Source organism: Passer domesticus, chromosome 6 (genome assembly GCF_036417665.1).
Source record: "Passer domesticus isolate bPasDom1 chromosome 6, bPasDom1.hap1, whole genome shotgun sequence".
NCBI lineage: Eukaryota > Metazoa > Chordata > Aves > Passeriformes > Passeridae > Passer > Passer domesticus.
This window is the reverse complement of record NC_087479.1, coordinates 22,032,610-22,058,719: the sequence shown is the minus strand read 5'-3', so window position 1 is coordinate 22,058,719 and position 26,110 is coordinate 22,032,610. Positions and strand designations below refer to the sequence as shown.

Here is a 26,110-nt window from a genome sequence, read left to right as displayed (position 1 = left end):
TTTGCATATCCCCTTCAACACGGTCATTTCTTACACTTCCACTAGTCTGCTCTACAAGAATGACAATCATGCAAACCAGTGCTATGGAAACTGCCAACTACTGGATGGTTCTAGAAGGTTGTGGGGCCTAGGGCCAGCTACCTCCAAGAGCTTCAGGCCAAAGAAACCTTTTCAGAAGTAAATCCCACCTCCACTTAGGGTCTACAGGATGTAGTACTTTTTGCTCATCATACTTCAGCTATTGCTTTAAAAGGTGAGAGAGAAAAAAAAAGCTTGTTCTCACCTGTTAATAGCTTAGTTCCTGGAACTGTCTTCAAAAGCAATGAACTTGTTTATAGGAGGGGTGAAAATCTGACTGATCAGAAGTGTCAACCTGCTTAACCTCAAGGGTGAGAGAAGTGCTTGGCTTTCTTTTGGAGGCGTGAGCTTCTCTTGTATATTTTGTTTTTTCCTAGTGTTTCCTGCAGAGCTCCTGTAGTAAGCTAGAAGACAGTAATGTTACTGGGTGAAATTTACTGGTTTGGGGATTTTTTTTGGTTTTTAAAAAATTATTTTAAAAATCTGAATTGTATGTGGTAACTGTTCCCTTCAAGAGGAGACAAAAAAACTTTAGTGGCTTTTTTTAAAACCCCCTGAATGTAGTCATTGGAGTCTCCTTTTAAACTATAAAGCCCATTCTGCCTGTTCTCACTACTCCAAAGTGCTGAAGTATGAAAAAATTATGATAAAAGTGTGTACAGACAGACATCAAGAATGCAGCATGGAACTAAATTCTCTAGTGTGTACTCATCCCTGAGCTGACCTGTGAGAACAAAGGAAGTTGTACAAAGAGGCAGCTGCAGATGTGGTAGAGCTTCCCTGTGCCATCCAGGGTTGTCTCCTAAAGCACTGGCTGGCTGGGAAAATGGATGCAGGTGTTTTGCCAGGATTTTTGTGCACAGATGAACTCCTGTATGCACCCGGTATGGTGCAGGGCAGCAGGTAACGTGATGGAGCACACTGATCTCACTGTATGCTTGGGCTTCTGTTTGGGAAATCCTGGGCAGCAACGTGGGAAACCTTAAACAGCAGGGCTAGCAAGTGAGTTCACAGCCAAAAATTTGGTAAAAGAAGAGCAAAATTATTTAAAAACTGAAAAAAACGAGCTTGTTCTAAGTCAGCTGGAGACACAGGTGACAGCTGAGTTGCGGTCTGTGCTGTGCTTCGGCAGCTGTGCTGCATGGCAGTGCTCGCCTGCTGCAGCCTCTGCTGCCACAGCTGGGCCAGAAGGCAGGCCCTGCTAATCACCTGCTGCTGGAAGGTTAGGAAGTGAGACAGGAAGGCAACTGAAGTGGAATTTTAATTGCCTTCCTTTCATCACAAGCCGGGTTTACTTCAGGCATCCTGCTGCTACTCTAATAGGGCACGCTGTGGCCTCGGCCAGCAACCCACATGCATGGGGCTCATGGACTCAGGGCTGTGCTCAGAGGCCATTGGAGGGCTCTTCCAGCAGAAGTGACTACCCTGAGTTATGCTGGTGCTTCCCCAGCTGGCTCCCGGCCCTGCAGGCTGGAAATCACCATCCCCACAGCAGCAGAACAGGCTGTGTAATGTAGCCATGCCTTGGCTGCCGTTCACACGTGAATCTCTTGGACTAACCCAGCAGTGAAGCAAAGCTTGTGCTAAAAGGCCGGGCTGTGCACTCAGAGAGAGCGTGCCAGGCTGTGCCACCTCTAACAGGACACAGCAATGGTAATTAAGGCCTTACACCACTTCAGACATTTACTTGGTTAAGGAGATCTGAGCCTTTTAAGTCATGCTAGAGAAGGTCGCTGCACTACATCTGCTTACTGGCAGCAGACACACACTCCTGCAGCTACAGCTGACCTCCAGTGCAGCTACCATGCTAATGAGAAACTCCAGACCTCTGCTTTACTTGGAAGTATTGGAAAACAGTCACAGTTTAGTAGTCCTTCAGCTATTTGGGGAAGGGAGGGATGTATAAAATTAGGGGAAAAAGCAGGGTTCAGTATACTCTGACCCAAAGGCTCTTCAAGAATTTGACACAGGATGAGAGGAAAAGTCCTGTAAATTAAAGAAAACAAAGGTTAAAGAAACAGAAAACAGAAGGAATTTTTTCAGTGATGGAAGTCAGAGGTGGATCCTCACTGACTATGCTGTTATGAGGCACACGGAGATAAGTAAGAAGCAACCATCAAACAATAAACCAAAAGGGGTCTTTGAACTTTGTTAAGACTGTAGGCAATGCTCTATATAATAGTTTTATTAGTACATAAGGGAAGGCCTAATAAACCTGTAACGAATCCAGTACATTTTGGTATAGAAGATAATATATTTGGTAACTTAAGAGTAAAAAAACCAAAAAAACCAACAGAACAAAACATTACCACTGGTGCTGTAAAAGACAAGTTTAGGAGACAATTCTAGAATCAAAAATTATCTTGACCAAGTGAAAAAGTGAGATGAGCAGGACTACAGCTGAACACTTCAGTGTGCTGGGGTTTGTTTTTTTCCTAGTCTTCTGCTCCAGGGGTGTGCCACCAGCACAGAAGACCAACGTAGCCACACAGTGAGGTGTGTCCCTTCTCAGACCAGAACAGGGGTGTCTGAAAGGTTTGTTTCTTCTCTAGAACTACAGTTTTAACTCAAGATCCACAGACCACAACCACATCTTGCTATTTCCTAGGTTAATACCAGGCATTGCAGTTCAGGCCTGATGCACAGGCTTTGGCTAAACTCTCCTGGCATTATCTCTCTCTCTTCTCCTTCCAGAGGCCCCTTCTGGGCCCAGCTGGGCTTTTTGTGTGCTTTCTAAGAAGCAGATTCTTGGAGGTGGAGCCCTGAAAAAAAATTCAGGTAATGGGATTTCTGTTGCTGTAAATATGTTCCTACAAAATCTCATGTTCATCCCTGAGAGATGGGCTTTACTCACCCCAGCTGTGTCCCAGCAAAATCTGGGCATGGCTCCTTCTGTGTGCAGACAAACACCACTGCAGGCTGGATGCCAGGGGACTGGTCCAGCTCAGCTCCACTCCAGGCTGGCAGACTGAGACAACTCAACAGCAACCAGTCAGGAAGTTTTGTGCTCAAAGCAGCAGGCAAAAGTGCAGTTTAAGACTGTCACAGACTCATTGTATGAGCTCAGATGACATCTCCAGGTCTCCAGCACCTGCAGAATTAGGGCAGGAATTCTTCCTGCTTCCAAACTCTGGCTGTGGGATTTCTATATCCCAGGAGTTTCACAGCAGGGTCCATCATCCAACTCAGCAAGGACCTTGCTGCAGAGGATAAAAGCACATTAGGCACGTTATATACATAGCAGTAACTGCTGACTGCTCCTCTACGGAAAGAATGATTTTCTCTGAGCAGAGTGGAGCTCAGCCTGCTCCTCCTGGCTTGGGCTCCATGCAACAATGTTTTTGATGTTGCAGAAGGCCAGTAGGAAGCCCCTAGCATCCTCCACTGAGAGGAGTCACCTGCTCCCCCAGGCAGGGGCCAGCAGTGGTGCCAGGCAGCTGTGAAGCAGAGCCCCATGCTAGAGTAGCAGATAAACTCTTGACAGATGTGCAGCCAGCACAAAGCAAAAGGAGCAAGAGAGGAGCAGAAACAGCTGGAAATAGCAAGAACTTGGAAGTGTTTATGATTTACACACTAGATTAACAACAACAAAAAGTTGTGATCCCTGGAAAGCTTTGCAAACCCGCCCGCTATAATTAGCTGGTGGCTCTGGAGGTGGTTTGCCAAACCAGTTTTTTAGCTGGGATGATGCTGGGGTTTTTCCCCCTGCTGTGGTGTGCTGGACCATCAGCCAGTACCCAGCTCTGACCAGGCTGAGCATGGAATAAAACCCAAGGTCAGGGCTGGGGCACAGGCAATGCCTTTGCTTCTCAGCACTGGCCCTGAAGGTGTTCTTGTAGGAGGCTTCCTCCCCTGTAAGCAGAACTTCACATATCCCATGGGCTCCAGACAGTCTTTCTTATCTGTGACTTTTGCAGCCAGACAACTTCAAATGCAAATGTTAAAGGAAGCCACCAGGGCCCCAGATGGGGCTGGGAACCCAAGACATACAGTGTTAAACATAGGATCATCCCTCTCAACCAAAATAAATAGCAACACATGCTTCAGTCACAACTGAATGACATCAGCATGACATATACATACATAAAGTGCTTTATTGCAGCATCAGATTAAAGAACTCTTCTCTGTGAAATTTTGTAGGAATAAAAGACATTTTATATATATATTATATATATAAAAAACCAATAAACTTAAGGAGTGAAAGCTTAGAGATTCATCACTTAAATAGCAGTGGGTTGGACAGAATCTTTGACGGGATATAAAAATAAACACTTGCTTAATGTCTACTTTTCTCACGGTGTTCTGCAAAGCCTCATGGTGTGTAAGGTGCTTGTTTGAGGAACAACAGCGCTTGTTTCTCATGCTCCAGTTTGTGCCTGTATTGTCCAAACCACAGAGGCAGCAAAGCAGAACAACTACTTGGCTCTCAACTAGCTTGTGTGGGGATGTCAGGGAATGGGGGAGTATCAATGCAATAAATGTTTTTACTTGCCCTTGGATGGAACTCCAGTTCTTACAGAAACTACAAGTTGTTTTTCTGGGGGTTAGGCAGGTTGACATAGCCAGAGAAAAGAGGAGGGTGAAAGTCCTGGGTAACACTCTGACTGTAAGAGCACTTAGAGAGCAGCCAGTCTAACAAACAAATTGGCTGAGCTTTTGCAAGTCTTCTTCAAGAAAGACTGTTTGTAAAAGTCCTGCTTCCATGCTTGGGTCCAATACTGAGCACTAGGCATGTTCAACAGGAGGTTCTTTAAAGAAGTCTGCACTGATGGTAAATAAACTCCACTGACAGTTTGATGAAGGTAATGACGGCATATAGTATGCGAGTGGAAATATGCTCTGCGGAATGACTGCAGTTCACAAGCTCATCCTTCCATGGCTTCAGACACTCACAGCTTCATTTGCATCCATGTCTCTTGCTGAGGCTCCCTGGCCCCCAGAACCAAGCCACCAGATCACTGTCACCCTCTCTTGACCACCTCTGTATGACCTACCTCTTTGCCAGAAACTAGCAAGTGAATGACCACCTGGGCCAGAGAACATGCAGTGATCATGAAAATGTTCCACGGTCTAGGTCTCCATCCATGCTTACTTGGTTCTCTTCCTTCTCACCATTTACAGAACACTGGTCATCTCAGACTGCATGTCTGCCTGTATTTTGATAGAACCCAGAGTCTAGGGATACAAGGGTGTAATAATAGTTGGGTAAGAATAATTCAGCAATAACTTCATTAATACTTTTGTTTTACCAGCTTTGAAGTCTTAGGTATGGATGACCAAGGATGCATACAAAGACCGCCCCTGAAAGACTCCCCAAAGAGCTTTCAGACCAAGAATATTCACTGAGGCTGGAGAAAGCTCCTGCAAAAAGGACAGACAGTACAGGATGGTGAACTAAGGACCTCTGCAACCAGTTATGTGGTTCAACAGTGCCCTGCAGAAGTACATGGAGTAGCTAGCAGCCTTGCATGAAACCTCTAGAGTAGAAATTACTCCATTCTTCTTGATGTGTGCTTGACTTTTATTTCCCCTGATGCATAAAATTTCTTAAATAAAACCTATTAAATTTTCTGCCAGTTCAGCAACTGAATGTCCTGGGACAAAGGTGCTCAGCCTAGTTTCTCTGCAGAAAAGCTTCCAAAATATGCTGGGAGACACTGCCATGGACCTGTGAAAAGCTGAATAAAACCCAGGCAATATCAAAGTGCCAACAGAGAACATCATGATCCCTGATCTGTGGACACCAGGTATTGACATTATTAGCATGTGTGTCTTCCTCCTCTGGAGCCACACTTGTGAGCCTGAACTGGAAGTGAGCCTGAGGGATCCATGGCTCGGTTTGTCTGGGTTGCCTCCAGGTGGGGACCTGGGCAGACACAGAATGGAGAAGCTGGGGACATGGGCAGACTCAGCATGGAGCAGGGCTAGCTTGGCTCAGTCTTTTTGCTCCTCACCAGCAATGGCATGAGCAGTGGCCAAGATGCCTCCTGCCCCTGGCAGGGCTGTGAGTGGGAAACACAGGACTTTCTTTTGGGCTGTGTCCCAGGTGCTCTTGAGACCCTCTGGGGACTGCCAAGGGGCCAAGGTCTGGTAGAGGGTTAGTACTGTGACTTGCAGAGATGCTACCATCCTGTTCCCCCAAGCAACATGGCACAGGAGCTGAAATGCACACAGATGATGTGTCCCCATGCTGACCCCCTCTGAGGACCACCTACATGTAGCTTTGGCAGCCAAAACCCTGGTGGCTAGGCAGTCTTGCCGAGGAAGCCCAGGCAGCCTGTCTCCTCCTGCCCCACAGCCCACTCCCCCAGACCCACAGACCCATCAACCTTTCCCTGCTCCTTCCCAACCGTGCATGCACAAACCCAGGGATGGGGGGCCCTGCTCTGTATGTGTGGCTGGAACGGCCCTGCACTCTCCAGGAAGACCTACCCCCAGTTTCAGACACAAACCAGTGTGTGCCAGGGCAGGTGTACAGACAAGGGCAGGCAGCAATGCCCGTGGCAGCTCCTCAGATGTGGTGTGAAGCCAGCAGGAGCTGAGCCCACTTCATTCACCCTGTGCTCAGCTTTCAGGCTGCACTGAAAGGTCATAGAGAATAAAAGCAGAAAGGAGCAGCCCTTGTTCCCCTTATACCTCCCAGCCCCTGCTGCTTTCCACATGCCAGGCCAGGAGCTCTGGACTGCAGGACTGCCCTGGGTGGCAGGGCAGGGAGTGCACCACAATAACCTCCAGTACCCTCAGAAATCGGAGGAGACACTCCTCTGAGGGGATGGGACAGACGGCGCATCCTCCCCATTTTGCCTGGCACCGCTGAGGAGCCCATGAGCAGGGTCAGGGCTGGCCAGGCTGCGCAGGGACGCAAGCCAGTGGTGGCGGTGGCACCTTGGAGAGTGGCTGTGGCTAGTACTCCTTGGCCTCCTGCAGCTGGGACAGGTACTCCTCCTCGGCGGGGTTGTCGGCACACCGTTGCCCATTGTTGGGGGGCCGGACGGCGTGATAGCGGCTCCAGTCACCCTTGCAAAGGATCCAGGGCAGCATGTCCACCTTGTAGTGCAGCTCCGGAGAGAACTCGGTGCTGATGAGGTTGGGGACACCGGCCCCCTTGCCGCGGGTGATGAGGCGGGTGTGCTCGTCGTAGCAGCAGTGCTGGGCAGCCAGGGTGGTGCTGTCCAGGGACAGCATGGAGCGCAGGCAGAAGCGTGCCGTGGGCTTGTAGATGTCCAGGCGCTCCTTGGGGCCGCTGGCATCCCGCCATCGGAAGCTCTTGCCCCGCTGCTCGTCGCGCAGGTTGACGGCACTGTAGACGGCCTCCAGCGGGTAGGAGCAGGGGCAGCTGGGCAGGTCTGTCAGCACCTTGCTCAGGTACTTGGTGAGGAAGTCGCTCTTGCAGTTCAGCCACTTCTCACAGCTGTCCACCTCTGGGGGAGGGCACCAAAAGGGTGAGGGCATGCACACTCTGCACCCCACTTTACCCAGCGGCCATCTGCCTGAAGCCATGCCAACACCACCAGCAGAGCCTGCAACCACCAGGCAGCAGCAGCCAGGCTCTTGGGATGAGCTGGAGCCAGGCTGCTCCCCCAAGGCAGTGACAGAGGGAAGGGGGTTTGTGCTGGGGCCAGGCTCCTTATGGGAGAGGGCACGTGGCAGGCTGGCTTCAGCCACTGAACCCTAAAGCAGGACTGTGCTGTACCAGGGCTGTGGGAGCAACTGGGTTTCCCAGCATGACCACTGCAGCCTGCACATGGCAGTGGTTTGGGTGACTTAGGTCTGGACACCAGACACAGGACCCCTTGGCTGAACCCTGAACCCTCCCTGCCCGCCAGCTACGACCCTCCCAGGGTCTGTCACAGAAACCCCCAGTGCAAAGCAGAGGTAGGGGCTGACCTGAGTTGAACAGCTCTGTGGTGTTGTCGCTTTTGAAAGGTGTCTCCTCTGTGGGGAAGACCATCTCTCCTTCTGCTCCTTGAGACAGAAAATAAAGCAAAACAAAGAGCCCGGATGAACACAGGAGGAAAAGTGTTTTTTCCCCTCTGTATGTGAACCAGACACCACCCATCTCCCAGCCCCTCTCCTGCCACTTCTTTGGTAACATGGTCCTGTGACTGGAAGGAAGGGCCAGCAGCAAGACTGGCCCAACAGAGGCTGTTAGTTTTGTAAATCCCAGCGGAGAGAACTGGTTCTCAATATGCCCCAGGAGAGGACTTCAAGCTCCCAATATGACAGAGGTGCAAGAAGTCACACACCAAACTTAGTGCCAGTTCTACCACCCCTGGGCCCCACACAATTGCCTGGGGAGCCATGAAGCCCAATCATAGCTTCTTTGTGGGAACAAAGCCCCATGGTCATTAGCCCTGATCACATTAAACATAACTGATTCTTGAAGCATGAGCAATGCCCAGCCTGCAGCAGTGGGGAACCAGCCCACATCAAAGTCAGGCAGTAGCCAAGGACTGTTCTGGCCAGGGCTCACCAGGGCAGTGTGTGAGATCGCAGGTCCTTGACTCTGTTGCTGTGCAGGCATAGCCACAGGATCGGGTCCTCTTCTGGTTGCCACTGCCACAGGTGATGCTGCAAGGGGACCATGGGCTCCACTCCTCCTCATCTTCATAGTCTGTGCACAGCAGGCAAGAGGCAGAGAGTGATGGATCTCAGCAAAGCTTTGGCAGGAGGGGAGACAGCATCCACCTGGACCTCCCTCAGTCTGCCTCCATCCCTGAACAGGGACAGTCCTGCCTGGGGCACACGGAGATGCCCAGCCATGCAGTGCCAAGGGCCATGCCCATCCTCACTGCCAACCCCAGGGAAGCAGCCCTGAGCAAAGGCTTAATTCTCACAGCTTTGCTCCCAGTCATACCTACCCAAACAGGTATCGCTGCCCACCCCACATGGCCTAGCACACTGGCCACGATGCTGAACACCACGTGTTAGCAAGGGCTGCCTGGTTTTGGGGTCATGGCCAGGAAGCTGCAGGCTTCTGCTGCTGTGGTGCCCTGGCCCATCTGCCCACAAGAATCTGCCAGCCAGCTCTCTGCAGCTCCTCTCCCGGGGGGAACCCAGCTCTGTGGAAAAGGCTTCTGGCACTGATCTCACACAGGGACCCGAGTCAATGGCAGCAGCACTCGGCATTAAACATTTATATTGTATGGCTCATCTGAGCGTGCCTTAACTAGGGCCCATGCTCCAGTGTCATTACATGCAAGGACAACTCCCGCTGGGACACTGGCATGTCTGACTGCTGGCAGCCCAGCTCAGAGTGCTGGCCTTGCTCCTTGGCATGTTTGCTTATTTTGTAAGTAGGAGCTGAGCACCACTGTGCTGTGATCCCTGGTGCAGGGCTGTCAGCCAGGCAGGACACGAGAGGGCATTGCTGGTCTGCAGGGCAGCTGCATGTGCCAAGAACTCACCGTAATTATATTTTTCCTTAAAGATCCAGTTTTTCTGCCCGGGCCATCGCTGGTCCCAGTTACCACCTACTCCACTAAGCATGGACTCCTCCTCCTCATAATCTGTTGTGTAATCTTCCTCTTCATCATCATCCTCTTCTTCTTCCTCCCTGTCCCCAACATCCAGGTTGTCATCCTCTTCCTCCTCTTCCTCCTCCTCTTCATCTTCCTCCTCCTCCTCCCCCTCAGCAGGGTCAGTGTATTCCCAGAAGAGGGGCCAGAATAGGTCCTTGTGGGACAACCACTCAGAGGATGTCAGAGACCAGTCATTGCTTGTCTCCTTCAACAAGTCCATCTCCATCTCAGCCTGAGGATCATCCACCACTTCAATGGTCACCTGGTGGGCAGACATGAGGCAAGGCAGTGAGCTGGGGCACAGCCCTTGGACAGAGCTACCAGACCATGCCCTGGCTCCCAGCCCAAGAGGCCGCAGACACTCAGGGCCGCAGGACCACATGAGGAGTGCAAGTGGTATCTCCTCATCCACAGGGACTGAGCAGGGACACAGTGGGAAGCACAGGGTGGCTGGTGGTCACCCACAGGAGCCAATGCCACCCTCAGAAATTGAGAGGTCACCCATGTTAGGACAGTTTCTTCCTGCTCCATGAAGAGGGGCTGGGGAGGCCAGGGGAAAGGCTGTGAGCAAATTCCTCAGTCAAGGAGCTTCTCCATGCCAGCTATCTGCAGCTGGTAGTCACAAAGAAAACAGATGGCAGCGGCCACACAGACCCTGCTCATGAGATCTTTTCTCTTAGGAACCAAATGAGGGTGGAGAGCACCACTTTCACCACAGCACACACCCACATCCCCCCGTGGCCCTCCCAGACCCACTCCCCACCTGGATGTTGGGGTTCTGGGCACTCAGGTCCACATTGGCCAGCCCCGGCAAGTTCTGCAGGTCCAGCATGAAGGGCAGGCTCTCCTCCTGGCCAGCAGCACTGGGCTGGGGCAGCGCCGGGCTCCTGGCGGCCTGCTGAGCCAGCCCCCTGCGCCGGTGCCGCCGCGGGCCGGCCTGCCCGCTCCGCCTCAGCGCCCGCGGCCTGCCCGACGGCGGCAGCTCCTCGTGCCCTGCTGAACGCGGGCTGGACGATGCGGATACCTGGAGAGGGAACAGCCACAGACAACAGCTCTTGGTGGTGGTGCTGCAGGGCAGGGAGCAAACCACCACCCAGCAAAGATGGGTCTGGCCTCCTGCCCCAAACAGCTCCTCCACCCCTTCCTACTGCAGCATCAGGATAGCAATTAACATGCTAATCAATCAAATTAATACCAAGTGCCCTGTGCTGTGCCAGGGCTCAGTTCTGCTGCACCTGAACCTACAGGTCTATTCAGACTGGTACTTCTCAACTCCATGATCCTTGCACCCCTCTGCTGTCCCACTGCCCATCTCACCTGGCTTTCCACTTCTCACTCTCCCTTTTTAGTTATTTCTCAGTCCCTGCAAATGGGTTAACAGCAAGGATTGTTTCTGGCCACAGAGTTAGCACAGGTCATGTTTAATACTTTTATATATTTATATAAAAACTTTACAACCAGGGCTTTATGACAAAGGGGAAAACCTCACCCAAATACATTGTTCTGTGGTATTGGTATGAGGGCAGATGACTTCAAGCAGCACAGGTTTAACTGAAATTTCTGATAGTGCCTAAAGGCTACCACAGAGACGGAAAGAAACTGCTGGCAGATACAGCCCAGCTACCTTTAGCTCTTTGGGAGAGGGAAGATGCCCAGCCAAACAAGCCAACAAAACTCACTTGCGAGTGCTGCCAGTGGCTCTAAGTGCTGTCTCCCCTGCAGGGGCACATGTCCAGCCCCAGAGGAGCAGGGGTAGCAGCCAGGCAGCCCTGCCGAGAGGCAGCACAGCCCTGCGGCCGGGGAGGCGGCACACGCTGCCAGGCTGGCCCCGAGCTCCCCGTTCCTGGTCCCGCTCCCGGCTCTGGCACCACAGCAGCGCGGCTCCAGGGCCAGCAGGCTCCAGCGTGCCCGAGAAACCCGAGATGGGAACAACTGGCAAAGCCCCCCCAGGCACGGGCGCCCTTGGGAAGGCCTGCAGGGCCCCGCAGCTCAAGGCTGAGAGCAGAGGTGCCCGAGCTCCCAGCATCTCCGCCAGTGTCTGCCTTTTTCTGGCTGCCCGGCTGAAACCCCCTTTTGTTCCCAAGCTCTCACCCTTCGCATCAGCCCGGTCGAGAGCCGTGGGATTAACGAAGAGCACGGAGTGCCCCCTCCCCACAGCGCCGGGCGGGGGGCGCAGAGAGGCATTTCTACCTGCAATTAGAGCCAGATGGTTTGGGGAAGGACTCCCCTCCCTTTCATCCTGATCACTGGAGCACTTCAAAGGCAGCTGGAGCCTAGCCAGACTCTCATGAGCGCACACAGCCCGTCCCCAGCCCTGTCCCTGTACATCAAAGCCCGCGATCCCTCCGTCCCCGGGGGAGGGAAAAGAGCAGCGGGGACGCTGCTGGTCCCTTGGCTGCTGCCCAGGGCAGGCTGAAGGCAGGAAGGGCCGGTGACAGACTCCACCAGATGGGCCCTGAGGACAGAGGGCTGCAGAGAGGACAGAACCTGCGCTGCCCAGGCAGAGCGTTTGGGGCTCCCCCTCTCCCTGTCCTGGGGGACTCCTGTGGCACTGCTGGTAGCAAACCTGAGCAGAAAGATCCCTGCATACACCTTCCCCTCCCAGCACCCTCTGTCCCCATCCAAACGACAACGGTTTCAGGAAGAATGCATGGGAATGATGCCTGGCTCTGCCTCAGCCGCTTCCCAGTTCCTTAGCCCCTTGCTAGGTCTCTTGTCATGACCCAGAAGTCCCTGACAAGAAGCAAGGAGCCCAGGTGGAACAAAAACAGCAAAGGGGCTGAGCAGGCAAACACAGCCATGTCCCAGTGCTGGCTGCACGGCACTGCCTGCTGTGCTGGGTTTGCTGCCAGCTGCACATGCCCAACACAACCCCTGCACAAGAGACTGGCAACAGCCCTGAAAGGCTGGCGTTCCTGCCTAATTTGCAAAGAGCTTATTGGGCTGAGTAAGCTCGTGTCACACACAACCCAAATTTAATACACATGGAAAGTGAGGTCTCCTCTAGCAACAAGATCTGAGCTCACCCAAGGACACCAGAGCAAGCAAGCCAGGAACAGACTCAAAGTCTCCAAATTTACACTCAGTGCCTAATTCAGATTTTACGCCCAAACAAGCTCAAGAAATTCAGAGTACTGTTCCCACAGGGAAAATGTAAAACTGCTCCAGGGGAACTGGCTGCAAAAGTGTGGCAGGGCGAACAGAACTCCCTCAGCTCCCAGATACTCTGGAGGCATAAGCATTACATGGGTGGCCACCCTGGATGGCCAAAAGCCCTTCAGCAGTGGTCACTACAATGTATCACTCAACACTTCCCTCCTGTTGGCATCTGCATCACTCTAAAGGTTTGCTGGGGTAAAATCTGTCCCTGCATCAGATGTCCCTCCCATCTAAGGCTCAGTGCCCTGCCCCAGACAGTCAACAAGCTCTTAGAAGGCCCAGTGCTCCCTCCAGGTCAGAGCACCCATGGTATCAGATGTGCGTTCTCCAAGTCATCAAGGGTCCCCTGAGAGCCACACAAGTAGCTGTCCTCGAGGTTTGCACCCTGCTGCACGACACCCACCCTCCCCTCTGCACTGTCCAAGGAGCAGCTGGATAAAGCCATCAAGGGTGCAGCTCAGCCACTGCAGTGGGCTAAGGGAAGAGAAGACTTGCTTGTCCAAAGGGAACACTTTATTCCCCTGCTCTCTATAGAGCACAGGAGAAAGCCTGCAAACCCTTGGAGAGCTGAGCAGCAGCAGCTCCCTTCTCCTTCCAGCACCACAGAAGCAGAGTGCAGGGCTGGGAAGCCATCAGTGTCTTCCAGTCCAGTTCCAACCTTCTCCTGCAACCAGCCAGCACCAAGCAAAGGAAAAAGCTGAACAAGGAGTTGCCACAGCTGCTCCTGTTTACACTTGGCATATCCTACCTGGCTGGGAATAAGGGTTCCCAGGGCAGGAACCTGAGAGAAACTCTGGGGCAGCACTCAGGAAAGAGCATGGACTTTGCATTTGTGAAGATGATGTTTTGACTGAAGGCTGTTAGCAGGATCATACCTGCCTACCTACCAGCCCAGGAGCCCTTCTCACATAGTCCAGGCTGTCCCACATGTAGGACTGACCACTGAAACACCTTGAGGCACAAACTTAGAAGAGAAGTTTGGAAGGGGAAATAACTCATTAGCAATTCCTCCCCATGTCATACCTCCTTTGTACATAACATGGGCAACAAGTTGTGTGGAAAAGAAGTGGGAAAAGGCCACGCATCATTGCTCTAGAGACCAAAAGCTGGCATTTTTCCATTTCTAGTCCATACACCTCTATAAGAATTGCTCAAAAATCTGGAGATGATGAAGAGAGCAGCCACAAAAATATTTCAAGGGATGGAAAGTCTTGTACAAGTCTCGTACAAGTCTTTTCCAGTGAAAGACTTGTACAATTCAATTTCTTTCTCATGCTGAAAAAAGAAAGCAATGACTCAGTTTTCCAGTTCTTTAAGGCAGTAATCCATCAGGCACCAGAGACTATAATCCAGAACAGAAACACATAATAGGAAGCAATGTGCCCAAGTCAAAGCCAAAAAAATTTAACTGAGGAATAAGGATCATGCTTTTAATGCCATAGGTAATTAACCACAGGAACAATTAAAAAGAAAAGTGACAATTTTTTTTGTGGAGACTGCCAAACCCACATCACTGGGCTCAACACATGAGTACTGCAACTGCACTGGGGAAGAAATTCAAGGCTCTAGTAATTTCTTCTTCTCTTAAAATTTGTGATTTTGCTAGAAATGTCCGACTTTGAACTAAATCTGGGTTAAGGAAGCAAATGACCAATGTTCATGTGATGCAGCTCTTACCATTAGAGACATGGCATTTCAGTTTAAAACCTGAAAGCATCATCAGACTAGTTCCTGTGCTGTACTGCACTTTGGCAACCAGGGACACCACCACACTGCCACTTACACAACCACAGGTACTTATCCCTCCAGCACCTCTACAGGAGCTACAAGCTGCCAGAGCACCCAACAGCAGTTCTCTTTGTAACTACACAGACTGCTGAGCAGAGCTGCCCCTCATCGTGGGGTTAAACCAATCCAAGCACGTTTGAGAGAACTCCCCTGGCAGGGCAGTACTGCCAGAGCATCAGCAGCCAGTGTAGCAAGCAAGTCACCAGCACAGGACAAGCTCAGAGGATGCAGCTTCCAGCCACACCTATCCCAAGCCAATTATCGAGCACATAAACTCATTCAGCTCGAACCAAGGAAACCTGTGCACACGGCAGTCGGATCAGAGGCAACACTCAGGCTGTGCTTTGGGCTTGTTAACACTGCAGTGCAGAAAATGACGTATTTGCTAAAGGCTGGTATCACACTGAGCTATAATTATAAGGAATGGGGGCTTTTGTTGCTTAATCATTACTGCTTGTGTTAGGTTTCCTTTGAACAGTTTTACCATGCTGTATTGAAACAAGAAACCACCAGAAGAACTATTGATCTTTTCCTGAATAGACCTTCCTTCTCTTTCCCCAAAGCTTTCCAACATTATTTTAAAATCTGTCTGTTGCAAACTTGCCCACTTATGAATTAGTCAAGTAGATTTTTTTTAACCATAAAACTTTTCTTTTTATATTTACCTAAATGAGCTGCAAAGATCTGGAGAAAGTATTAAAAAAAAATTATCTTTGGACTGAAACTGGGTAGGAACAACTCCAGAGTAGGATTTTCCTATAAAGCCATACTATAAAGCCATGGAAGTAGAGAAGACTGGTTGGTTGCATTAGAAGGAAGCCCAGCATGTCTGGGGTTAGCTCTGGGGCTGCAGTTTGCAGAAAGGCTCATGACAATCTTTGCTGGTGGGATGGGGAGAAAGGGAGGTTTTTCTAGTGCCAACAGGTAACACTGCTGTCTCTTTAAAACAAAGTAAGGTTGAACAGCAGGGTGATCCCCAGGAACAAACACAGTGTGCCACGATGCCTCCCTCCCACAGAACATGCCTTCTCCTCTATGAGGCACTGCCCAAATAAAGGGCTTTTTTAGCCCAGCCAGCTGAAGCCCCCATGGCCTCCTGAGGGCTGTAGTTTGATCCTCCTGGCTCATAAGCATCCACCAGCACATAACTTGTCTACTGGCAGGCTTTCAGCCAGATGGAAAATCCATGGGACACACATTAGGCAAGTGACCCCTGCCACCCACCAGCTCATCACCCACTTAAGGGATTTCCCAGAGCCCTGACAGAGCACAGCATCTTCTAGAGGTGTCAAGAGTTGGGTGGGTACCTACCAGATAACAGAGAAGGCAAACATACTGCTCAGTGCCTGTTACTGTCTGTAAGACCTTCTGAGCCACAGTCCCAGCCATCAGATCCAACACATTTAGACTTACAGGCAGGTGGCTTAGCAGGAGCTGGCACTCAGGATTTTGACATGTGAGCTCTGGAAGATCTGCCAGAGGTAATTTAAAGAAGTTAACACTTCCAGTTGCCTCCCTTTTCTTGTGCTGTGGGTTACACTCCTGCCTGCAAAGGGGCTGTGGCACAGGTGAAGAGAGAACCAAGAGCTCCCAAACGCTGTACTATCCCCTTCACCTCAGGATCAACTTACATGGGTGCTGTGAGGGAGGTTATTGCTTTGTTTTGTTTGTTTTTGTTGGTTTGTTCTTTTCTTTTAATAAAGAGTCCCTTTAGGTTTTAGGAGAGTTCTACAAGTGCTCATGGAACAGACGAGGCACTTGGTTATCGTGCTTACGTGGGCAGATCCTGTTTATGACAGACCAGCAGGAGCCAGCAGCAAACTGTGGGCTGTGCAGATAATTACTACACCCTCATGATTATAATTTTCATTCAGTTATCAAAATACTTCAGATCATATGGTATCACTTTCTTTTCTAACTAGCTTCATTCCAACTGTCTTGGGTAGGGAGCTGCAGGAGGCAGCATCAAAGGCTTCCTCATGTTTCACATTTATTTTCATGTCTCACAGTTGCAACAACTGTAATCTCAGAACTCTTTCCAAGGTCGGTGACTCAGTTGCCCCTGAGGCAGAGCCAGCCCTGGAGCAGGAGACACCACAGCACGGAGCAGCAGCAGCAAGCAGCACCATGAGGAGCAAGGACACAGCATGGCTGACTGTGCAAGACCAGCAATGAGGAGGTTGTCCAGGCTACTGAGAATGCTCCTCACCATGTGTCCCACTGGCACAGCTCCTCTCACCAGTCAGCTCTCCTGGGTGTGCTCATGAGTAACCTGCCCACGGCATCCTCACTCCCCTGATCACTTGTACAAGGAGGAAAAGCAGCAGCCTTGTGGCCTTCCACCTCACCATGCCAAGCTGCTGATCTCCTCATGCAGACCATGGCTGTTTCACTGGCAGATGTTTCTCTACCATAATCATCTTCTCCCCGTTCAACACAGAGACAAATGTCTTTGTCTGCACGGTTCCATTTTGCAGACAAGAAATGACATGCTCCTCAGGCAGCCTGCGGCCAGGCCAGGCACACATGGGGGTCTCCCGCGCTGTACTCGGAGAAGCTCTCGAGAAGGTTCACCAGAGCTCAGCTCCTTCTGCCCACCTGCCCCACAGGGGACTGCTCTGCTTTCTCCACAGAGGAACCACACAGGCCTGGAGGTGGAGAAGCTGGAGCGCATCCTTGGCACTCCCAGCACAGCAGACGGGGCTGTCCTGGCACCAGAGACTCTGCCCAAGCACACAGCTCCCAGGGGCCGATTCTTGACAGGAGGTGCCTGCTGCAAGGACACCAGCTGGTGGCAAGGCACCCATTACCTGGAGATCCTCAGACTTTGGCTCAGTCATGGTACGGGAGCAAGGCCCCCACAGAGACTGCATGGAGAGGTCCCCAGAGAGATGAACAGACACACATCCACATCCCCTGGTGCTCTCTGGCAATGCTCCTGTGGTTTCTGCTAACACAGTTCAGCAGCAATACACGTAAACTCCCAATCCATCAGAGGGAGTCGCTGCTAACTTGTCCCAGCTCTAAACCCCATGTGCTTCAGTAACCATTAACTTGTTCCAGCTAATGATCTGCACTTGTTAGTCTGCACACTGTAATTCTCCCACTGCTCCAGCTGCTGCTTCCTTGCCTGCCACAGCCCAGGCAGAACTGCAAAAGGAAGAAAACCCCAAATACCACAAAGTAGGTGGAGAAGCTGACAGGACCCGATCAGCTCCAGCCTCCCCCTGCCGGCTAGAAGAGGTGGGGAGGGAATCACAGGCAGGAGGGAGTGCAGGGACACCTGCTCCCCTTGTCCCACAAAGGGTGCACAGGCTGCCCCTCCATGCAAGCAGTGGGGCAAGGGCAGGCAACCAGACAAATGCAAATCCATCAGGGATCCCTTCAACAACAGACAAAATGGGCACCTGAGCCAGACTTGGAGTATCTCTATGCCCTGCACAGGAAGGGATCCAGGCAGGGATGCTGCATCTCATTCTCCTGAGGGGACAAAGTTGGAGTGACTCTGAGCCAGGTGCTTGGCTGCAGCTCCCCAGCCTGGAGACAAGCTCAACCCCCCTCCCCAACCAGCTTTGGTTTTAAGGAGCTGGCAGCCTTAGCTTGTAATAAAACCACGCTGTCTCCAAGGGGAAAGTGTTGGGAACTGATATGAAGATATCTGTACAACACCTTGTTTCAATGGAGGTGCTCACGGTATGGCACAGTGCAGCTGGAATTCCCTGATTTTGGCTGCTGTGGGAATGGCTGCAGGTGAAGGGGAGGGCAGTGAGCACAGCAGGAGGAAGTGCCAAAGTGAGGAAGAGAGGACATCCCAGGGAGGCAAAGAGATGTCGATTTCCCACATGGGGCACTCCCACAGCACCTCCAGGCCATCCAGCAAACACTGCCTCCTCAGCCAGCAGGCACCTGGGGCTCGGCTGCTGGGAAAGGGCCGGAGCTGCCAAGGCTGGGGTGGAGGGAGGCTCACCTGTACCCATGCCATGTGCCAGCCTCCTGCTGAGCCCTACGTGGCAGTGGCTCTCTTGGTTTGGGACATGTTCCCACGCACGCCTTGCAGCCCAAGTCCTGAGGGCTAGATAAGAGCATGAAAGACCAGGCCAAGCACCAGCTCCTAATCCAAGATAAACCCACGCATCACTACCTCTTCCCTGCATGCATGGGTGTTTCCTGGCCATCTGCAGCCAGGTCTCTACCCTGTGCCTGTCTTGTGGTGCCAGGGGACAGCAGAAAGCAGCAACTGTCTGCATTTTGTTCCCTTTGAAGTTGTATCCTTGCCCTAGAGACTAAACCAACCTGAACCCCAAGAGGCATTGGTGCTCTTGGTGCCAAGGGCCACCTGAGGCAGGCAGGTCACCATAGCTGTGGTGTCTTCATCTCCTAAGTACTGAGATGAAAGTACATCTCAAACAGCTTCTCAGACAAGCCCCCAGAGTCCCTACACAGAAGGAACATGGAGAAACTGAATTGCTTGGAAGCAACACCATACAGACTGACTTTTATAGCTGGTTACATAAAAGCATCAGGCTGCTCAATGAAGGTTCCTTGAAAAAACATTCTACCAAAACAAACAAAAAAACCAAAAAATAGTCCTTACACTGCACTTTTGCAAGCTTCTGTCTGAAACAAATCTGATCTAACACTGAAACATGCTGCAATCTCTTCCTTGCTCCAGTACATTATACAAAACCTGGCTGATAACATTTGCTTTGAAAGAGCTGGACAGCACAGGTACACCTTGCTGGCCTGTCTGCAGCTCAGACTGTCCTCAGGCTTCCCTAAGGGAAGTATCAGGCCTCTTGTTTTGAGGATTATTCTGAGAGGAAGAGTACTCACTGCTGTTGTGGACCAGTTTTCACTCCCTACCCCTAAAACACGGAGAAGACCAAAGCAGGAATTACTCTCCAGCACGCTCCCTCTATCACCCCACTGGGAAGGATCATGGCTGGAGGCAGGATGAGTCCCTCAGTTTGACTGTCTTTGAGGAAAGGGTCTGCCCAGTTGGACAATTTTGGGAACCCAGAGAGAGTGTAGGGCAATACCCTGTGGGGCGATTTATGCCTAATCTCTTCCCCTTACATGTGCCTTTTACAGGAACCCCTTTGATTGTAACAAAGGGAACGCAGCAGACCTATTTGTGCAGTGAAAATGGAAGAAGCCCCCTTGTTGGGCAGCTTCCCTACACCCGGCTCTCCTTTGTTTCTGCTGCTGTCTCAGCCCCAGGGCGGGAGGGTTTTCAACTGTGTTGACTAAGATAATTTGGCACTTCTCAAAAGGGAATTTGCTACAAAGGGCGAAGTACCTCCCTGCGCACAAAGAGCCCCTTTCAGAGCGGAAGGATGCTTCAGTGAACGTTTTGTACCCACAAATCCGACCTCCGCCAAGGACAAAGCCAGGGACAAGAACGCTTAATTGCTGAAGAAATGAAAAGGTAAAAAGCACATCCTCAGGCAGAATGACTCTGCTACTGACACAGGCCGCAGTGGCGGCGGGGACGCGGCTGTGCAGAGCGCTCGGAGCGCGGCCGGGCTCTGCCGGGCAGGGCGCACACGGGGACACGGCTGGGCACCCGGGGCAGGGCAAACCGAGATGCTCTTCTCGGCCACAGCCCCCGAGGAGTGAACACGGAGCAAGAGCTGGGCGGGAGGCACAGGGCAGGCCCTGCACAGCCTTGTGCCTGTGCAGCCCATCACCCCAGTGTCTCCCCAAACCAGTGTGTCTGGGCTACATTAGGGCTCCCAAATGACAGGGCTACCCTGACTTACAGCCTCCTGACAAGCTCCACGCGAGCCCAGCTGAGATTTCTTTACCTTTAACACTTTTTAAATCTAGTACAGCCACACCACATCACCCTGGAGCTCCTTCACCCTCTGTCTGCTGGTATCTCTGGCCAGGCATCACATCACTGCTACACAATTAATTTTTAAATGATTTTTAATCAGGTGTAGACCTTCAGTTTTACAAGTAGCTTCCCATCGCTTTCCTCACTGCCTGGTTTAACCAGTAAATAATGTATAGTGTTGTTACTTGTTTCCTTATTTCTCAGGGGCCAGGAGCCAGTCATATCAGGTGCTGCACAAACCCACTGATTTGCAGCCAACTCAGCCTTTATGCTGTGCTTGATATTTTCTTTTGTTGCCTTCCTTTATCTCTTATCTTAGGTGCCAGATTTGCTTTGCTTACGGCCTCAGACCAGGGGAAATCCAACAGCAAGTTCCAGCCCGGATCTGCCCCCTGTCCCAGCCCTGCAGTAACGTTTGGGGAGTTTGCTGAGGTTGCTCTTGGGCTCTGCTCTCGAGAGTGGTTCCCTCCTGCAAAAGAGCACCCATCAAGCCCATCAGGCTGGACTGGGGGGCCTGCACCCTCCATAAAACACTGCTGGCTCGCTCTGCCTCACCCCCCTGGCTGCTCCAGCACACCCATCACCATCGCCGGCATGGAGCACAGCTATTGAAACACTATTGAAACTCTTTATTGAAACTCTTGTGTCAGATTTAATCACTATGAACATTTACATTTGTAGCATGTCAGTACAGTGGCTGTTTTCTGTTTACCAGAAGAGCACCGTAACTGACTGGTATCAGCTGGAAAGAATCCAAATATCTATTAACAATGTTCAGGGCCAATATTTTGAAATCCAGTGAGTTTATCAGAACATATTTTTCATTTATACCTCTTGACTTCATAAATAAATAGACCATTAAATGATGTGATGAGCTGCACCATGTCTCCACAAGAGACACAAGCTTTTCCAAATATTAAGTTACCCAAATCTGAAGAGCCACTTAATGGTCAGTGCTCCATCCTGCCACATTTCTGCACACATCCAACCTGCAAAAGTGCTTCTTAAACCCCTGCTGTACACCCCTTTGCTGTTTGTGAGCCTGCCTGCCTTCCCAACAAACCTCCAAAGGAGCAGGTATCTTCTCTTGTCAGATTCAAGTCACAGTTTGGAAAGAAAACTGCCTTTCCACTTTTCCATCCTGCCTTTTCAACTTCTAGTCAAATAGACTGAAGAAACAGCAAAATATTCTCACTACATCTGTTGTTTGTGCTGAGCACAGTATAATTTGGGCAAAGCTTTGCTGACCTGTGTCATTGCTAAGACAATGTAAACGCAGGTACTTGCTCCTTTGGCAATGGCTGGAAATACTGGATCCTGACTGAGGTACAGGACTTCAGACACACTCAGAAGGCTAAGACCCAAAAATAAAGCATGTGCTCCCCACACCCTTCCTACAATAATAAGAACACTTTATATCTCAAAAAAATTACTGAAAAACTTATTTGTTTGATTTTTCTAAATTATTTTAGCATAGAAGTGCACCTCTAAGACTCAGCAGAAATTACATTAAAGCCCATTCAGTTCTAAACCAAGGAAAAATGTTTGCTTTAAACAAAGTTATTAAATTTTAAAAAGTCCAAGTTATGTAATTGCTTAATGGTTTTGATTGTCTATCTTCTCTGCTCTGTCATTTCTATTTTTCTCCTCACAGCCCCCTTCATTCTACCCACATCTGTAGGGCATTACCCATAGTGTAACCAATACTCCAGCTGTGGCTGCCCTGCTGCCATAGAGACAGGACAGATCCGTGCTGCAACAGGAACCATCTGTATGTATGACCCAAAATCACTCTGGATTTTTTTAACCACCATGCTGCTGTGCTTGTGCTCTCTGCTTTAGTTCCAACAGCTGGGCATGACTACTCTCAACTGTCCCCTGCATGCACCAGAAACAGAGGATTTCATCCCAAAACACAGCCAGGAGACAGCCGCCAGCACCTACTGCTTCCTCCCCGCCACGGGAACTGTGCCCCAGCACTCGGAGGGATGCAGGGTGCACCAACAGACTGCCAGAGAAATCCACTCTTCAGCTTCCTCCTTGCTCCTAACCTCCACCCTCAAACCTTTGCCTATGCCCCTCCCGCATGTTTGTATTTCTGCAAGCAGCAAAGGTCCGGGGACAGAGGCCGCGCTGTGCGAGTGCCGTGTGTGATCTTTGGCTGGCCGCACAACCTCCCCATTCACAGCCATCGCAGCCCGCGGCCCGCAGCGCTCACACGCTCTCCCGTCTGCTTCAGGTGTCACACAGAAAGGAGCCTGAGACTTCGCTGCAGGGTCCCGTGGTGAGGGCATGCACAGCTTCCCAGCAGACAGCTTGTCCCTATCCTTGGTCCCTGCCACAGGACTGCAACACCTTTCTGGATTTCGAGTGTAAATCCTCACTCCTGCAGCTGGAGTCTGAGGTCGCTCTGCCTGACATTTGTCTGGCAAGTGAAGCAGCATCTGCTTCTACAGTTGAAGTTTCAGTAGCAAAGGACAGCACAACAAGGTATTACCAGCAGTACAGCACATCACCCCCAGCAGTTCTCTCTGCATCTGCTCCGTCCACACTCAAAACCATCACCAGGCTTGACCAGCGGTACTTGGCAGGATGCAGCCTGTGCCCTCTCTCGCCCCTTGGGCAAGCATTCATGTGGCAGATTCCCTCCTCACGCTTGTGCCCTGGACTTCATGCTGGAATGGAGTTTAGCGCATCCAACAGGAGCTGCCAGCATGACTCCTCCACAGATCAGACCGCGTTTTGGCATTAACTTGCAACACGGTATATTCCCATCACTTTGCACCTCCTCTCCCGGTCTGACTGACACTGGAGACCAAATCTGCTGCTTTCCGTACTGCTGCGTATCGCCAGCGAGGACTGAGCTGCTCCTACCGTGCTGCTCAAAATCCTCCTATCATCGCTTTTCTCAATCATTCTTGTCACCTCCTTTTAGCAGCAGCATTCTCTCAAAGAGTACTTTTTAAACACAGCTCTACTGCCTGACTTACTTTTCCTCCAGAGAACAATTTCAGGATGGAAAACAGCTTCGTTTAACCATCCCACAGTCTTCCTTATTACCCGCTCTCCCGGTGGTTTCTTTTCCATTCCATGCCTGTCATTCCCGTCAGGTCCCACCAGTCTGTTCCCAGTCTGACCAGTCCCTCACTGCCCGCCGAAGCTTCCCCTTCCACAATCCGCGCTCGGCAGCCAGCGCGGGCCGGGCTCCGGCGCTCAGAGGAGCGAGAGGCGCAGCCCCGGCACATCCCCTCCTCCCGGCCGAGGGGCTCCCGAGGCCGCCTGTCCCGGGGGACGCTGCGAGGGCAGGATGCCGGCATGAGGAGGGAGCATGGCCGCCCCGGAACCTGCCCCAGGAGGAGGAGAGACGGTGGCTGAAATCTATCCTGTCTTAGGTTTCTGGTAGAGGAGATCTGGCATTAGCAGGGCACCGGCTGCTAGTTTGACTGCAGCCGGACCTCTCTCCCCACCTGGGATGCTCGCCGCCGAGGCAGCGAATCTTCCCGGGCACTGGGTCACGGCACTCGGCCCCGAACGCAGGAAGCCTAAAGCATCCCCTTTCCTTCAGCCTCTGTGCAATGCGAAGACCTGAGGCTTCCCGAGAATGCCGCAGGCCAGGAGTGGGCTCTGCCCCTCAGCGAGCGAGGAAACAGCCGATAAAGGGGAGGAGGGGGGGCCCTGCTTCTCCCCCGGAGCTCTGGGCGGCCGAGCCGCGGGACACGTGCTGGATGCTGCTCCCGTCCGAGATGCACCATCGCCTCCGAGCGAGGGAGCCCCAGTGACCGCCCAGGTGCCCGGCTGCCCCCTCAGCTTGCCCGGGCACGGGAGGGGGTGCAGAGGCTGAGGCAGAGCTCGCCCAAACACCCTCCCGGCTCTCCTTACTTCCCCAAAGATGATCGCCCTACCTCCGCCAGCTTGGAGCTCCTCTCCTTCGGGGTATTGCTGCGCTGTTTCCCCCTCACGGGTAGCCCTCTCACCGCAGCCAGGAAAGTTGTGAGGAAGACGAATCCGAGGATGAGCACGATTTTCCCTCTAATCAGAGGCATCTCTCCCTTCCCCTCTCCCCGCCTCGCACGTCCAGGGCAGGCGGTCTGGCAGCACGCCCGCCCTTAATGCTCCAAATCCTGTCCTCCGAGAGGAGCAGTAAAAACTTAAAAATATATGTATCTTATATATAAATATATATAAACCACCGGAGCCGGGAAGTGCGGTGTCCCGCGGGCAGGGGCCGGGCAGGGTCCGCCGGCCGGGCCACTCCGCTCCCTCTGATCGCTCTTGCAGTTTGCCGAGCACCTTCCGCTGTCGCGGCTGCCCCGGGTCGCCGGCCGGTACTGATGCTGAAGGATAACTCTGAAAAGCTTCACAAATGTGTGCGGGGAGGGAGGGAGGGAGAGAGCTTCGGTTCCCCACCCCACTTCCTAATCCTTTCGGCAATCCGATTTCTTTTCCTCCTCTTCTCCTCCCCTCTCCGAGTCACTCCCCGGTGCTGCCGCAGCTCTGCAGGCACCGGCGGGCGGACGGGAGGCCGCTCGGCGGGGAGAGGCTCCTGCTCGCTCGGAGCGCGCTGCAGCCCCTCCCGGCTGGGACCGCGGCTGCCTGCCCCGGGCACGGCCCCGCCGCGCCCCTGCCCCGCTCGGAGGCTGCCGGCACCGCCAGACCTCCCCCCGCTCCCTGCGGGCGCTGCCCCCTCCGGGGCGCCACCGCCCGCCCCGCTCCTCCCCTCCCGGCAGCTGCATGGCCGGGGCCGCCGCCCCTCCACCGGCGGTGCCCGCGGCGCTGCCCCTGCGGCGGGGCCGGCCCGGGGCTCTTTGTTCCGCGCCTCGGCGGCGCCGGCCTCGCACGAGCCCCGCGGCACCGGGCGCTTCCCGCCGGGGCAGCCGCAGCGCCCTCCCGGCGGGGCGGGGCGGCCGCGGGCCCCGGCGGCTCCGGCCCGGCCGCAGCAGCGCGGAGGATGGAGGAGCCCGGCAGGGAGGGGCGGGAGCGGGGCCGCGGCCGGGCAGGGGGCTCAGAGCCTCCCGCCGCGCCCCCGGGGAAAAGAGCTTGCAAAAGCCGCCCCTTTTCCCCCTTCTCCGAGCGCCAGGGCTGGGGCCGCTCTGCGGGAAGTGGGGACGGGCCCCTCCGCTCCGGAGCCGGCCCGCGACAGGCAGAAACGGGGCTCTGTGCTCCCCGCTGAAAGCCCCGGCTGTTCCCGAATTGCGGGAGAAAATTTCTACCACTCAAAAGAAGTCTTTATTTCATGATCTGCTGTCTTCTGCGCCGGCAGCATCTTATCCAGCCCTCAAAGCTGTTTACTTGGGGTGTTAGAGAGTCTTTCCCAGCATTTCCACAGACGTTCATGAGCCTATGAAGGAAATTAGGGAAAGGACTATGAAAAAATCATTAAGAAAGGATACTGAAAGGAGGTTTTGCAGCCTACTGAGGAGAAGTGCCAGTGCTGGCACAGTCCCAGAAAGGGAGACCTAGAAGGGAAAACCCAGCGTTTCTACAACAGCCTTAGCACAAAGCTGCAAATCACCTGGGCCCATTTGTGTACCCACAGCTAAAATCAGGACCTGCACCTCCTTTTCAAATACCGACATCTGGTTTATGCAGACTTAGGGCTGAAATGAATGGAAGGAAATGTTTAAAACAAGACACAAACTGCAAGACAGATGTGAGGTCAAGAATCCCATGTGAGATGGATCAAGAAGCCCTTTCAAACATCTCATTAGCAGCACAGCAGCTGAGA

The 26,110-nt window shown here is 52.5% G+C and overlaps 1 protein-coding gene and 1 long non-coding RNA gene across 3 annotated transcripts; one reads left to right on the top strand and one right to left on the bottom strand.

Moving 5' to 3' along the window:
- The first annotated feature begins 12 nt into the window (after positions 1-12).
- LOC135302811 (uncharacterized) lies at positions 13-5,453 on the top strand. The gene is made up of 3 exons (XR_010364396.1): positions 13-253; positions 2,773-2,856; positions 5,331-5,453. It is a non-coding gene; the product is annotated as an uncharacterized LOC135302811 (long non-coding RNA).
- On the bottom strand, positions 2,249-25,021 carry ISM2 (isthmin 2). Of its 2 annotated transcripts, XM_064423740.1 has the most exons (6): positions 24,288-25,021; positions 10,363-10,623; positions 9,486-9,861; positions 8,552-8,692; positions 7,966-8,043; positions 2,249-7,499 (listed from the first exon to the last, which is right to left on the bottom strand). In XM_064423740.1, the coding sequence occupies exons 1-6, from the start codon at positions 24,426-24,428 to the stop codon at positions 6,982-6,984; spliced, it is 1,515 nt and encodes a 504-aa protein (XP_064279810.1). In that variant the 5' UTR covers positions 24,429-25,021; the 3' UTR covers positions 2,249-6,981. The 2 variants fall into 2 exon arrangements, with proteins under 2 accessions (XP_064279810.1, XP_064279811.1); XM_064423741.1 differs by lacking the exon at positions 8,552-8,692.
- Between the last annotated feature and the right edge of the window lie 1,089 nt (positions 25,022-26,110).